The 16,015-nt window shown below is 41.9% G+C and overlaps 1 protein-coding gene across 1 annotated transcript in view; it reads right to left on the bottom strand.

Annotated features, from left to right (window-relative positions):
- The window catches only part of CSMD1 (CUB and Sushi multiple domains 1), a 3,308,788-nt gene that overhangs the window by 216,448 nt on the left and 3,076,325 nt on the right, over positions 1–16,015 (bottom strand). The window contains exon 52 of the mRNA XM_069726899.1: positions 2,593–2,766. Within this exon, the coding sequence (XP_069583000.1) occupies positions 2,593–2,766 (174 nt within the window). The remainder of the gene's footprint in view (positions 1–2,592; positions 2,767–16,015) is intronic.

Raw genomic sequence — 16,015 nt, 5'->3', positions numbered from 1 at the left:
TTTACCCTGGTTACCAGTGAACACATTGCTGGATCAGCGTCACACACGCCAATTCAGCGATGTCAGCGGGTGATCCAGTGATGAAATAAAGTTCTGGCCTTCTAGCTCCGACCAGCGATGTCACAGCAGGATCCTGATCGCTGCTGCATGTCAAACACAGCGATATCACTATCCAGGATGCTGCAACGTCACGGATCGCTATCGTTATCGTTGTAATGTTGTTCAGTGTGAAGGTACCTTAAGAGTCACCATCCTCTTTTTCCTGCTCTGCCAGCGCAGAACAGTCTGTATGCGCTTCTGGTATCCGAGTCTCATCAGGATCCCCTCCACACAATGGGAGGTTAACATCTGGTGATGAGATCTCGATTCTGCTCTGACCCTATTTTGTCTGGCCCCGGATCTATTTGAAAAAAATGTTGGGCATCCATGCAGATGCTTTCCTCCTATCGATTCTGTGAATCTTTGAAGCAGACATTGATGCCCATGAAATAGAATGTGTTAACAGCTCTGAAGATATGCCAATCTGTGATTCCCCACAGTCAGATGGGTAATTGCAGAACTGTAATGTGAAGGAAGACATGGTAATTGGGGTGCCACCTCAGTGGATTGTACTGTGGGTGATATTAAGATGAAGGAAGAGGAGGAGAGGCCACTTGATGCAACACTTGCCATCCACTGAAGCACATGCTCTTTCTGGCCTTTATCTACAAGGTGTACTGCTGTGAAGCTGCCAAAGAGAGTGGACTAACCTGTCCAGTAACAGATGTTGTCAGTTTTCTTTAATTAAGACGAGACAGTGTTTGTCCAGTAGAGCTTTCAGTAACATTAACACCTAACCCACGTGCATCTGGAAAACCACATTTATTCCCCCTTTCCACCATGACCTCACTTTATCCCACTCATGCTGGATGTACCCTTCCCCTCTTTTAACCAGTGCTTCACAACGCTAGGCCCATAACGGTCAGTCATCTGTCACTAAATTAACAATGAGTATTTATTTGTGAGGTAGTGTGACTCGACCACAGAATTAGCAGAAAGGATTAAGATTCAGAAATGTGAGTTGGTGTCTGGACCACAGTATTAGCATAAACAATTTAGATTTTGAGATGTGGTCTCCTTCCTGCACCACAGTATTAGCACAGACAATTTAGATTAGGAAATGTGCACTTCCTGCCTGCACCACAATATTAGCAAAGACCATTTAGATTAGGAAATATCGCCTCCTGCCTGATTATGGTGAGTAATTCTGGCCTCCAGGCTGCACCACAATATTAGCACACATGGTTTAGATTAGGAAATGTGGTCTCCCGCCTGCACCACAATATTGGCACGAATGAGTTAAAGAAATGTGGCCTCCTGCCTTCACCACAATATTAGCACAAAATATTTAGATTAGAAAATGTGGCATCCTGCCTGCACCACAATATTAGCACAAACGATTTAGATTAGAAGATGTGGCCTCCTGCCTGCACCACAACATTAGCACAAACAAGTTGGATTAGGAAATGTGGCCTCCTGCCTGCATCACACAATTAGCACAAACCTTTTTGATTAGGAAATGTGGCCTTCCTTCCTGCACCACACTATTATCACAAATTAATATAGATGCTAGAGGGTAGATTTCACAAAGGATCCTATTTATTTGAACATCTGACTACTTGCAGCAGCAGGAGCAAGCTATCTGTGTTGTTATACTGACAATAAGGCACATTGACAACTTGTCTGCTTTTGATATGGGGAGGGAAATGTGACTTCAGAAGCCAATGGCAGAAGCCCTTGTGTCTAAACATTGTTGATGGTTTCTACCACTATCCTAGCCAAAGTCATAACAAAAGCATTAGTGGAAATGTGATCATTTACCAAACTGTGCCCGAATGTTGCAGACTTTGAAGGAAAATGCTCTAGAATCCGAACATGAATTCAAATGTGCTACATTCATTGTGAATTTGAGATTGGTGAATGTTATCTGAACAAGTTTGCTCATCTCTAATGATCAGATATCAAAGTCAAACATCAGAATAATGTAAGTTTCAGGATAAATACTCTGTCTGAGAACTCTCTTTGAGTTGCAGGATACTCCGGTCACATGGGAGCGCCCAGGAGACAGATGAAAGGATTAAAAGTTTCTTTGTTTATTGAAATCCACAACGCATTTTGACGGAACAGCTCTGTCTTCATCAGGTGGCAGAACTCTCTTTGACATCTGACTTCAACATCTGACATCTGACTCTGGTATGTGACTTTGATATATGACTTTGACATCTGATTTTGACACGTGACTCTGAAATGTGTTTTTAATAATTGACTCTGAAATGTGACTGATATGTGAGTTTGATTTATGACTTTGATATGTGAGTTTGGCATCTGACTTTGATATGTGACTTTGACATCTAAGTTTGACTGACATCTTACACCGAGATCTGATTAATAAAAAATTCCACTGTTGGCAACTGGGACTTGAACCTCAAATTCTATACCTAGAAACCAGTACAGTCACCGTTGAGCTATCCACTCATTCAATGCTGACATCTATGTATACATTTTTGTGCTTTAAATTTAATTAGAGAGCAATAAAATTGTTAAAATTTTTACCTAGACATCTTGTTTCAGTGCCACTCCATAGACCATTAGCCAAACATTCCCGTACATGTGAGCCAACAAGAGTGTAACCAGTATTGCAGGTAAATATTGTTGTTGCTCCATAAACATTTAATGTTCCAATCCGGTTACCATTTGGAGGTGTTGGTAAATCGCCACATGAAATAACTGTGAAAAAAAAAATGCCATATGAATGAAAATATATTTGCTCAACATGTTCCCTACATGGTTATGGGGATTTTATTTCATGTGAAGAGTGAATTGTGAGAGTATTTTCGGTACTGTACTTGTAAGAGCACATTTGACATATCCATTTACGTTGAAATCAATATCATGATTCTGCACACTTTAACTTAGAAAATAGTTCATTCATATTTTCAGCAATTCACAGCAAAGAAAGTAATCTTTCGCTTTCTTCTATATCTAAAGCCATTACTGTTTAACTCTTATCTCTGATTTACTTGTAATAAAACATAACAATCATGGAAACATTCTTAGAATTGCTTCACTCTTTCCTATTGCTTTAGTGGCACACCTGTTGTTCTGAAATGTTTCACATTTCAAAACTTGGATAAATGATCCAAATTTATATAGTGAGATAAATTGTTATCTGAAAATGCACAAATCAAGTGAAAATAAAATTTCATTCATACAAGTAAAGTAAAATGCAATTCAGTAAGAGTTTCATGGGGTAAAGAGGATTTATTTTCAGATCAATTTCCATTTTGAGACATAAGATGCTATGCTATAAAATAGAAAAGTATAAAAATATGATGCTGTTAAAGTAACACTACTAAAAATGATAATAATAAATTACACACGTTTTTTCATTAAATAATAAATTAATTTATTTAAAAATCCACAATTTTCAGGAATAACCATGTAATTCTACAAAAAGATCTACCTGTCTATTAATCTATCGCTCTATCTAACTAACTTCTATCTTTCTTTGACTAGGATGAAGTGAAAGTCACATGCTTTGTCAAACAGATCAAATCAGAGTGTAAAAACAAGAATAGGTGTAGGGATGAAGTTGCTCTTGTATATGAGATACCGTAACGGGGATTTGTTGATATTCTTGTATTGATTATTTTACTTTTGTTAGATTATATTTTAGCACTTCTTTTTATATATTCTCCCTATACGTGTCTTGCAATTCCATTGTGGCTTATATCATACACGTTGCTGCTCTAAATTTTAGATAAGTCTGTGGATCTCCTTGGGGCCAATGTCATACTATTTATACTTGTGTTTCATACTATCATATGTTGTATCTCTGACTAAATATTGCTTGGATGTTTCGATTATTCAATAAAATTAAATTATACTTTTGTTTCATGTCAAAAGTTTGCAAAAATTATTAATCGATGTGAATACTTTTCTTCCCAATCATGACAAAAGTATTCTAGGAGTGATACCTCTATTGGCAAACCAGAAAATAATGTTTGCAAGCTTTTAGAGCACAGTGGCTCCTTCTTCAGGCTAGATTACAAATAATTCACATCGATTTTTCTGGCTAGCACGCTACCACAATACAATTTGTTATTGTACATCAAAAATTATTACATATTGCCAACGGATTCAGTGCAACTCTAATCCCAACAAATGTTAAAAATATGTGTTTCGATCTGCATGAAACATAAAAAATGCAGTGGCCGGTTCACATATCGCAGAAGATTGTATTGGCCACAGAAAACTCATGTGACTGTGGACTTCCCCATAATATCATGCAGCTATCATATTACATTGTATAGTGTTTCACAACCAATCTGGGGTGACCATGAAATGTAGAAAATCTGATTCAACGAAACCAGCAGTCACTTTAATGTGATTTGCGATAGAGAAAAGATGTCAAAGCACAGTAAAATAATTAGGAAGATCTAGCTCTAAAAAATTGGAGAAATACTTTAGACAGTAATGTATTGTACAACTGCAGCACAGAAGAAAGTAAAGGCCCCTTCACATTAAGCGACGCTGCAGCGATACCGACAGCGTCGCTGTTTGGTCGCTGGAGAGCTGTCACACAGACCGCTCTCCAGCGACCAACGATGTCGGTAACCAGGGTAAACATCGGGTAACTAAGCGCAGGTCCGCGCTTAGTAACCCGATGTTTACCCTGGTTACCATCCTAAAATTAAAAAAAACAGACAGTACATACTTACCTACAGCCGTCTGTCCTCCAGCGCTGTGCTCTGCACTTACCATCTTTTCAGTAAGCTATTACAAGGTATCAACCACTAAGGACTCTCAAATCTTAAGATTTTTCTATCTACTGGCTAACACAGTACAGAGATTCATATCTTTCCTGTATTAATGTAAATTATTCCGAAATTAAAAAGGAAAATTTCTGCCAAGAATGGGAATAGGTAACAATGTAAGTTCCTCACAGTGCCAACACTTATAAGAATAGTGGTTTTCCTCTTCATGGCATGGCAAAGGTGATAATGCATTAATATGGAGCAGCAGATAAATATGCAGACTGAAGCTCCTTGCAAAGTATTTGGGTATTAATGAGACAATATAGTCCAGTCTTATAGATGTTTCAAGCTCTTCCATATAGAGCTTCCAAGCACTGCACTGAGGCCTGACCGGATCACTAAAGTATGAGGTTAGCTCCAAATCCAGGCCAGATGCAATTCATCTGTGTTCCCAATGCTGCAGAGACAGGGATACCTCATATAGCAGTATAGGGTCACACAGACAGGAAAACATCATAAACCAAGCAGGTTTTCACTAAAAAACTGTAATCTAGGTGATATATTCACAGAGAAATATATTTTTAGTCTACTAGCATTTGAATTTATTTTCCCATAAACATGTATGCGCTAGAATCCAAGTACCTTAAAGGCTTAGTAGTCAGTCATTGGCATTGCGATGAATTCAGAAATGGCTTGAAGTGATTGTTCACTACTCGGACAATTCTTTTCAATTCGTATGTTTGCCCAAATTAAAATAATAACACTTATACTCACTTCCAATGTCCAACAGTGTCGACTCTTTTGGTGATCGCATGACATTGTTACATCACGCAATCATAGTGACATAGTAACGTAATTAGCAAGGCAGAAAAAAGACATTTGTCCATCCAGTTCAGCCTATATTTCGTCAGACTAAATCCCCAGATCTACGTTCTTCTAAAGAACCTAATAACTGTAAGTTACAATATTGTTCTGCTCCAGGAAGACATCCAGGCCTCTCTTGAACCCCTCAACTGAGTGACCTCCTCAGGCAAGGAATTCCAGATTCTCACTGCCCTAACAGTAAAGAATCCTCTTCTATGTTGGTGGAAAAACCTTCTCTCCTCCAGAGAATGCCCCCTTGTGACTGTCACCTTCCTTGGTATAAACAGATCATTGGAGAGATATTTGTATTGTCTTCTTATATACTTAACATGGCTATTAGACTGTCCCTGAGTCGTCTTTGTTCTAGACTAAATTATCCTAATTTTGCTAATCTCTCTGAGTAATGTAGTTCCCCATCCCCTTTATTAATCCCCATGTGTCCAATTAGTTGCCACTTCACCCTCCTGCCTTCGGACAAATCACTTAAATCTGGAGGCAGTGAGAACCGCTGCTATCTCACTTATTCCAGATGTATGTGATACATCCAAAGGAGAAGAGTGAAGCAAACTCTCACAGGGCACAAGAATCAAATGATGCAACAATGTCATGCGACTGAAGAGAGAGCCGACACTGCTGAAGCAGCATCTGCACTGTAGGTGAGTATAAGTGTTATTATTTTAATAGAGACAAACATACAGATTAAGAAGGGGTTTTCCGAGTAGTAGACAACCTCTTTAACCCCTTATCTCCTGCCTGTTTTCACCTTCATGACCAGGCCAAATTTTACAATTCTGCCAGTATCACTTTATGTGTTATAACTCTGAGAGTAATTTTTTGTGTCATGTTTTACTTAACCCCTTAAGCCCCGAGGGTGGTTTGCACGTTAATGACCGGGCCAATTTTTACAATTCTGACCACTGTCCCTTTATGAGGTTATAACTCTGGAACGCTTCAACGGATCTTGGCGATTCTGACATTGTTTTCTCGTGACATATTGTACTTCATTTTAGTAGTAACATTTATTCGATATAACTTGCGTTTATTTGTGAAAAAAACGGAAATTTGGCGAAAATTTAGAAAGTTTCGCAATTTTCCAACTTTAAATTTTTATGCCCTTAAATCACAGAGATATCTCACGCAAAATACTTAATAAGTAACATTTCCCACATGTCTACTTTACATCAGCACAATTTTGGAACCAAAATTTTTTTTTGTTAGGGAGTTATAAGGGTTAAAAGTTGACCAGCAATTTCTCATTTTTACAACACCATTTTTTTTTAGGGACCACATCTCATTTGATGTCATTTTGAGGGGTCTATATGATAGAAAATACCCAAGTGTGAGACCATTCTAAAAACTGCACCCCTCAAGGTGCTCAAAACCACATTCAAGAAGTTTATTAACCCTTCAGGGGTTTCACAGGAATTTTTGGAATGTTTAAATAAGAATGAATATTTAACTTTTTTTCACACAAAATTTATTTCAGCTCCAATTTGTTTTATTTTACCAAGGGTAACAGGATAAAATGGATGCCAAACATTGTTGTACAATCTGTACTGAGTACGCTGATAGCCCATATGTGGGAGTAAACCACTGTTTGGGCGCATGGCAGAGCTCGGAAGGGAAGGAGCGCCATTTGACTTTTCAATGCAAAATTGACAGGAATTGAGATGGGACGCCATGTTGCGTTTGGAGAGCCACTGATGTGCCTAAACATTGAAACCCCCCACAAGTGACACCATTTTGGAAAGTAGACACCCTAAGGAACTTATCTAGATGTGTGGTGACCACTTTGACCCACCAATTGCTTCACAGAAGTTTATAATGCAGAGCCGTAAAAATAAAAAATCATATTTTTTCACAAAAATGATCTTTTCGCCCCCAATTTTTTATTTTCCCAAGAGTAAGAGAAGAAATTGGACCTCAAAAATTGTTGGCCAATTTGTCCTGAGTACGCTGATACCCCATATATGGGTGTAAACCATTGTTTGGGCGTATGGCAGAGCTCGGAAGGGAAGGAGCGCCATTTGACTTTTCAATGCAAAATTGACTGGAATTGAGATGGGACGCCATGTTGCGTTTGGAGAGCCCCTGATGTGCCTAAACATTGGAACCCCTCACAAGTGACACCATTTTGAAAAGTAGACCCCTTAAGGAACTTATCTAGATGTGTGGTGAGCACTTTGACCCAACAAGTGCTTCACAGAAGTTTATAATGCAGAGCCGTAAAAATAAAAAATCTTATTTTTTCACAAAAATGATCTTTTCGCCCCCAATTTTTTATTTTCCCAAGGGTAAGAGAAGAAATTAGACCACAAAAGTTGTTGTGCAATTTGTCCTGAGTGCGACGATACCCCATATGTGGGGGGTAAACCACTTTTTGGGTGCATAGCAGAGCTCGGAAGGGAAGGAGCGCCATTTGACTTTTCAATGCAAAATTGACTGGAATTAAGTTGGGACGCCATGTTGGTTTGGAGAGCCCCTGATGTGCCTAAACATTAAAACCCCCCACAAGTGACACCATTTTGGAAACTAGACCCCATAAGGAACTTATCTAGATGTGTTTTGAGAGCTTTGAACCCCCAAATGTTTCACTACAGTTTATAACGCAGAGCCGTTAAAATAATTTTTTTTTTTTTTTCGCAAAAATTATTTTTTAGCCCCCAGTTTTGTATTTTCACAAGGGTAACATAATAAATTGGACCCCAAAAGTTGTTGTCCAATTTGTCCTGAGTACGCTGATACCCCATATGTGGGGGGGAACCACTGTTTGGGCACATGGCAGAGCTCGGAAGGGAAGGAGCGCCATTTGGAATGCAGACTTAGATGGATTGGTCTGCAGGAGTCACGTTGCATTTGCAGAGCCCCTGATGTACCCAAACAGTACAAACCCCCCACAAGTGACCCCATATTAGAAACTAGACCTCCCAAGGAACTTATCTAGATGTGTTGTGAGAACTTTGAACCCCTAAGTGTTTCACTACAGTTTATAACGCAGAGCCGTGAAAATAAAAATTATTTTTTTTTTTCACAAAAATGATTTTTTAGCCCCCAGCTTTGTATTTTTACAAGGGTAACAGAATAAATTGGACCCCAAAAGTTGTTGTTCAATTTGTCCTGAGTACGCTGATACCCCGTATGTGGGGGGGAACCACTGTTTGGGCGCATGGCAGAGCTCGGAAGGGAAGGAGCGCCATTTGGAATGCAGACTTAGATGGATTGGTCTGCAGGCGTCACGTTGCATTTGCAGAGCCCCTGATGTACCCAAACAGTAGAAACCACCCACAAGTGACCCCATATTGAAACTAGACCTCCCATGGAACTTATCTAGATGTGTTGTGAAAACTTTGAACCCCCAAGTGTTTCACTACAGTTTACAACGCAGAGCCGTGAAAATAAAAAATCCTTTTTTTTCCCACAAAAATGATTTTTAGCCCCCCAAATTTTTATTTTCCCAAGGATAACAAGAGAACTTGGACCCAAAAAGTTGTTGTCCAATTTGTCTCGAGTACGATGATACCCCATATGTTGGGGTAAACCCCTGTTTGGGCGCACGGGAGAGCTCGGAAGTGAAGGAGCACTGTTTTACTTTTTCAATGCAGAATTGGCTGGAATTGAGATCGGACGCCATGTCGCGTTTGGAGAGCCCCTGATGTGCCTAAACAGTGGAAACCCCCCAATTATAACTGAAACCCTAATCCAAACGCACCCCTAACCCTAATCCCAACTGTAACCCTAACCACACACCTAACCCTGACACACCCCTAATTCTAATCCCAACCCTAATCCCAACCGTAAATGTAATACAAACCCTAACCCTAGCCCTAACCCTAGCCCTAACCCTAACCCTAATGGGAAAATGGAAATAAATACATTTTTTTTAATTTTATTATTTTTCCCTAAGGCTAGGTTCACATTGCATTAGGGAAATCCGTTTAGCACTAGCGGATTGCGCTAACGCAATGTCTTTTTAGGTGTCGTGTTTAGTGGTCGCGTTAACGTCCCCGCTCTGGAAGATCGGGGATCGGACCTCGGGCGCGCCGCGGACGCTGCAAGCAGCGTCTGAGGCGCGCCACAAAAGAACGGCACCTTGCTAGCGCGAGCCGAAAATGGCACGCTCTAGCGATGCGCTACACCCGAAAATCACATTGCTGTCAATGGTTGTGCTAACGGACCCGTTGCACGGCGTTAATTGTGACATTTTCGCCGTGCAACGCTGTCCGTTAGCGTTAACCCATTAACGCAATGTGAACCTAGCCTAACTAAGGGGGTGATGAAGGGGGGTTTGATTTACTTTTATAGCGAGTTTTTTATATCGGATTTTTATGATTGGCAGCCGTCACACACTAAAAGACGCTTTTTATAGCAAAAAAGTTTTTGCGTCTCCACATTTTGAGACCTATAATTTTTCCATATTTTGGTCCACAGAGTCATGTGAGGTCTTGTTTTTTGCGGGACGAGTTGACGTTTTTATCGGTTACATTTTCGGACATGTGACAGTTTTTGATCGCTTTTTATTCCGATTTTTTGTGAGGCAGAATGACCAAAAACCAGCTATTCATGAATTTCTTTTGGGGGAGGCTTTTATACCGTTCCGCGTTTGGTAAAATTGATGAAGCAGTTTTATTCTTCGGGTCAGTACGATTACAGCGATACCTCATTTATATCATTTTTTTTATGTTTTGGCGCTTTTATACGATAAAAGCTATTTTATAGAAAAAATAATTATTTTGGCATCGCTTTATTCTCAGGACTATAACTTTTTTATTTTTTTGGTTATGATGCTATATGGCGGGTCGTTTTTTGCGGGACAAGATGACGTTTTCAGAGGTACCATGGTTATTTATATCCGTCTTTTTGATCGCGTGTTATTCCACTTTTTGTTCAGCGTTATGATAATAAAGCGTTGTTTTTTGGCTCGTTTTTTTTTTTTTTTTCTTACGGTGTTCACTGAAGGGGTTAACTAGTGGGCCAGTTTTATAGGTCGGGTCGTTACGGACGCGGCGATACTAAATATGTGTACTTTTATTGTTTTTTTTGTTTTTTTTTTATGTAAAGAAATGTATTTATGGGAATAATATTTTTTTTTTTCTGCTTTATTTAGGAATTTTTTTTTTATTTTTTTTTACAAGTGTGGAAATTTTTTTTTTTACTTTTTCACTTTGTCCCAGGGGGGGACATCACAGATCACCGATCTGACAGTGTGCACAGCACTCTGTTAGATCGGTGATCTGACATACAGCCGGGCAGGATTAGAGCTGCAGCTGCAGCCTGATCCTGACCCGGAAGTGCTCCCTGCAGGACCCGGATGCAGCCCGGCGGCCATTTTGGATCCGGGGACTGCAGGGAGAAGACGCTCGGTACACGGTGAGCACATCACCGTGTACCGATCGTCTCAGGGAAGCCCGCAGGGAGCCCCCTCCCTGCGCGATGCTTCCCTGCACCGCCGGCACACCGCGATCATCTTTGATCGCGGTGTGCCGGGGGTTAATGTGCCGGGAGCGGTCCGTGACCGCTCCTGGCACATAGTGCCGGATGTCAGCTGCGATAGGCAGCTGACACCCGGCCGCGATCGGCCGCGCTCCCCCCGTGAGCGCGGCCGATCGCATATGACGTACTATCCCGTCCATGGGAATTAAGTCCCAGGTCACCTGGACGGGATAGTACGTCATATGGGATTAAGGGGTTAATGTAATGGTAAAAAATATTTGAAATGACTTGCGTTCATTTGTGAAAATATTGGAAATTTGGCAAAACCATTTTTTAGGGTCCACATCACATTTTAAGTAACTTTTGGGGGGCCTATATGACAGAAAATACTCCAACGTGACACCATTCTAAAAATTGCACTCCTAAAACTGCTCAAAACCATATCCATGAAGTTTACTAACCCTTCAGGTGTTTCACATGAATTAATGTAATGTAGAAGGAAAAAATTAATATTTACTTTTCACAAAAAATTTACATTAACTACCTTGCACAAGGGTAAAAGTAGAAAATGGACCTCAATTTTTTTTTTGCGCAATATCTCCTGAATGCGCCAAACAACTGTTTGGGCACATAGCAAGGCTCCAAAGGGAAGGATCACCTTTTGACCATTCGAATGCAAAAATGTCTGGAATCAATAGCAAGAAGCAATGTCACATATAGAGAACCCTTGATGTGCCTAAACAGTGGAAAACCTCCAGAACAACCCAATTTTGAAAACTAGACCCTAATAGTAATTTATCTAGATATGTGTCAAGCCCATTGAACCACCACATGTACTTCACAGAAATGTATAATGTAGAACTGTGAAAATAAAAATTCACATTTTGACTTTTTGAACGCAAAATGGCTGATATCGAGAGTGAACACCATATCTTGTTTGGAGAGCCCCTGATATGCCTCAACAGTGTAAACACCCTCCAATTAAACCCATTTTGGAAACTAGCCTCCTCAGTGAATTTAACTAGCTGTGCAGTGGGAACCTTGAACCCCCAGGTGCTTCACAGAAGTTTATAATGTATAGTTCTGGAAATGAAAATTCATATTTTTCCCACAATAAATGTTATTTAAACCTCATTTTTTATTTTCACAAGGGTAAATGGAGAAAATGGACCCCAAAACTTGTTGTGCAATTAAGTTTGCATTGAGTATGTTGTGCATTGTGTTGTGCATTGAGTATGCCAATATTGTATATGTGGGGAAAACTACTGTTTGGGTGCAGGGCAGTGCTCAGAATGGAAGGAGCACGTTTGACTATTTGAACGCAAAAATGGCTGGAATCAAGAGCAGACACCATGTTGCATTTGGAGAGCCCCTGATGTTACTAAACAAAGTAAACCTCCTATAACAAATCCCTCAATGAATGAATCTATATGTTTGATGAGCACTTTGAACCCTTAGGTGCTTAATAAAAGTTTATAAATTGGTGCTGTGAAAAATAAAAATCTAATTTTAAAACAAAAATGTTACAGCCCCAATTTTTTATTTTCACAAAAGTAACAAGAGAATATGGACCCCCAAATTTCTTGTTACATTTCTTCAGAGTATGCCAATACCCCATATGTGGGGCAAAATGTCTGTTTGGGCACATGGCAGGGCTTGGAAAAGATTATGTGACATTTTGGAAGCAGATTTTGCTGGAATGGTCTGAGGGTGATATGCCAGGTTTGGAAAGCCCCTGATGTGCCTAAACATTGGAACTCCTCACAAGTGACCCTATTTTGGAAACTAGACTCTTCAAGGAATTTATCTTGACATGTGGTAAGCAACTTTTTCCTGCTGGCTGGTTCAAAGAATTTAACAATGTTGAACTGTGAAAATGAAAAAAAATATATTTTTCTCCTAATATTGTTTTAGCCCAAAATTTTGTTCACCTTCACAAGGATAGCAGAAGAAAATGGACCCCATGTGCAATTTATCATGAGGACACAGTTACACCATATGTGGTGGAAAACTGCTTTTGAGGCACAGTGCAACATTCAGAAGGGAAAAACACCATATTGGAAATCAGATTTTACTGGAATGATTTGAGGATGCCATGCCACAATGACAGAGCCCCTGAGGTGCCAGAACAGCAGAAACCCCCCACAAGTGACCTCATTTTCCAATGAGCACATCTAGGAGTGAAATTAGCTTGTTGACACCATATGTACCTGGTTTTAGCCCAAGTTTTTAATTTTTCTAAGGGCTAATAGGAAAAAATGAACATGTAAGTGTGTTGTGCAATTTCTCATGAGTACACCAATACATTACATGCAATTGGGAAATAATTTTCAAACGCAGTGCAAAGCTAAGAAAGGAGGGAGCGCCATAATAATGTGCAGATTTTATTGTTACGGTTTGCAGGTGCCATGACCCACTGGGAGAGCCCTGAGGTGACAGTACAGCAGAATCCTCCATAAGTGACCCAATTTTGCAAACTACACCTCTCAATTAATTCCTCTAGGGTACAGATCATATGGACACCACAGGTGTGTCACAGAATTTTGTACAGATGGGCAGTGAAGAAAAAATAATTACATATTTACCACAACATTTTTGTTTTAGCCCGAGATTTTACATTTTCACAAGGTGTTAGGGACTGGTGGAACGCTCCAAGAATCAGATGGTATTAGGTGCGTTCGCAGTCCGAGGTCCACCGTGCAGGTGAAAACCCTGCTGCTAGTAGAGACAGACGATATGGCGGTACAATAAGGATACACACATGGGTTAACTTCACCCTGTGTGAAGGAAGCGAACCCTGTTGCGTCACAGGGCCGCGGTACCGCACATAGAGCGCAAGCAAGAAGTCTCAGAACACAATCCCAAGACACAGGATTTGGGTTCAAAGACCTCATGCACTCGACACCACAACTGGGGTGTCAGAGAGACAGAAACAATAATATAAAAAGGCACGAGTGTGCGTGCGGTGCCGCACAAATGGACGCCGCTAACCACCCAGGCTTGGGTAAGGAAAGCGCATGGTGCCGTACAGGCGGTCACAGCAACTAGACGCTGTTATGTGTGTTTTGTGCTGATGGCTAGTCGGGCGCTAGATAGCTAGATAGCTACCATCATCCGCAAACAGACAACAACACTAGGGAGGGATACTTAGGAGCTTTCATCCTTCGACATACATCCATCTACACACACACATATATTTTCAAGACAATACTAGCGCATGGCCGTGCGGTCATGCGCAGCTTATATAGTTGCAGCACAGGAAGCTGCTACCGCAGTTTTGCCCTTCCAGGACCTTCCTGGAGGACCAATGGGACATGCTGCAGTACCTGAGCATGTGACCCTCGATCTCCAATGGGAGATCTTGCCCTGGGCATGCTCAGTGTGTGCAAATAAGGACTTAGTCCCAGAGAAGCCCGCTCGCCGCAGATCAGTGCAGGGTACAACAGGAGAGCCAGAAAAGGCAGCAGTAACCCTTTGCACAGAATCAGTCCCAGCGAGACGCTGAGAGCGACGCCTCCGCTGAGCAGACCCCACTGCGGCCGATGCCGAATGGGAGACAGCAGCAGACATGGATCGAGATTCCCCCTGTGCAGCAGAGGAAACTCGACTCCTAACATTACCCCCCTCCTAGGGCCCCCCTCCTTGGGCCTCGCTACGCTCGAAGGCAGCAATGAGCTGCGGAGCCCGAATGAGCTCAGCAGGCTCCCAGGACCTGTCCTCAGGACCATAACCCTTCCAGTCCACCAAATAAAATTTTTTGCCACGTACCACCTTGCACCCCAAAATAGCGTTCACCTCGAAATCGTCCGTAGACGAACCCGATGTCTCGGCAGATGACTCAGAAAACCGAGACATGTATACGGGCTTAAGGAGGGACACATGAAAGGTGTCGGTGATACCAAGGCGAGGAGGAAGGGCCAGACGGTAGACCACAGGATTAACCTGTTCGAGGACCTTGAAGGGACCCAAGTAGCGAGGTGCAAACTTAGTGGACTCTACACGCAGCCTGATGTTATGGGTGGAGAGCCACACTAAATCGCCAGGAGCAAAGGTCGGGGCAGGGCACCGATGTGCATTGGTGGAGGACCTCATTCTCTCCTTCGAGGCCCGAATGGCCCGAGTGCGGTCCCAAATGTCCCGTGCCTCCACTGCCCAGTCTGCCACCCTGGAGTCAGCAGAGGACACGGGCATAGGCACAGGAACCCGCGGATGCTGGCCGTAATTAAGGAGGAAAGGAGTCTGACCGGTGGAGTCGGCTACAGCGTTATTAAGGCCGAACTCTGCCCATGGTAATAAAGATGCCCAGTCATCCTGCCTGGCAGAAACAAAATGTCGTAGATATGTGACCAGAGTCTGATTGGCCCTCTCTACCAACCCATTCGTCTCGGGATCATATGCGGAAGAGAGATTTAACTCAATGCTGAGAAGACGACAAAGCTCTCTCCAGAACCGAGACGCAAACTGGGGACCCCGGTCACTGACAATTTTGTCTGGCATGCCGTGTAGGCGGAAGATGTGTCTTATGAACAACGCTGCCAAGGCCCGTGCAGAAGGTAACCGTGGGAGCGGCAACAAATGCACCATTTTCGAGAAATGATCAGTAATAACCCAAATGACGGTACAGCCGCGAGACTTGGGCAAACCCACTACAAAGTCCATCCCGACCATCTCCCAGGGCCTGTCTGCCACCGGCAAGGGATAGAGTAACCCAGACGGCCGTTGTCGAGGAGACTTATTTTTGACGCATGAGACACACGCCAGAACGTAATCTATGACATCTCGGAGCATATGCGGCCACCAGTACGTCCTCACCAGCAGCTCAGATGTCCTTTTTGTCCCAAAGTGTCCACCCAACCAGGAGGAATGAGCCCAAGAGAGAACCTCCGGTCGCAAATTTATGGGCACAAAAGTCTTGCCTGGAGGCA

This window comes from Ranitomeya imitator, chromosome 5 (assembly GCF_032444005.1).
Source record: "Ranitomeya imitator isolate aRanImi1 chromosome 5, aRanImi1.pri, whole genome shotgun sequence".
Taxonomy (NCBI): Eukaryota; Metazoa; Chordata; class Amphibia; order Anura; family Dendrobatidae; genus Ranitomeya; species Ranitomeya imitator.
This window is presented reverse-complemented; position numbering and strand designations above follow the sequence as displayed.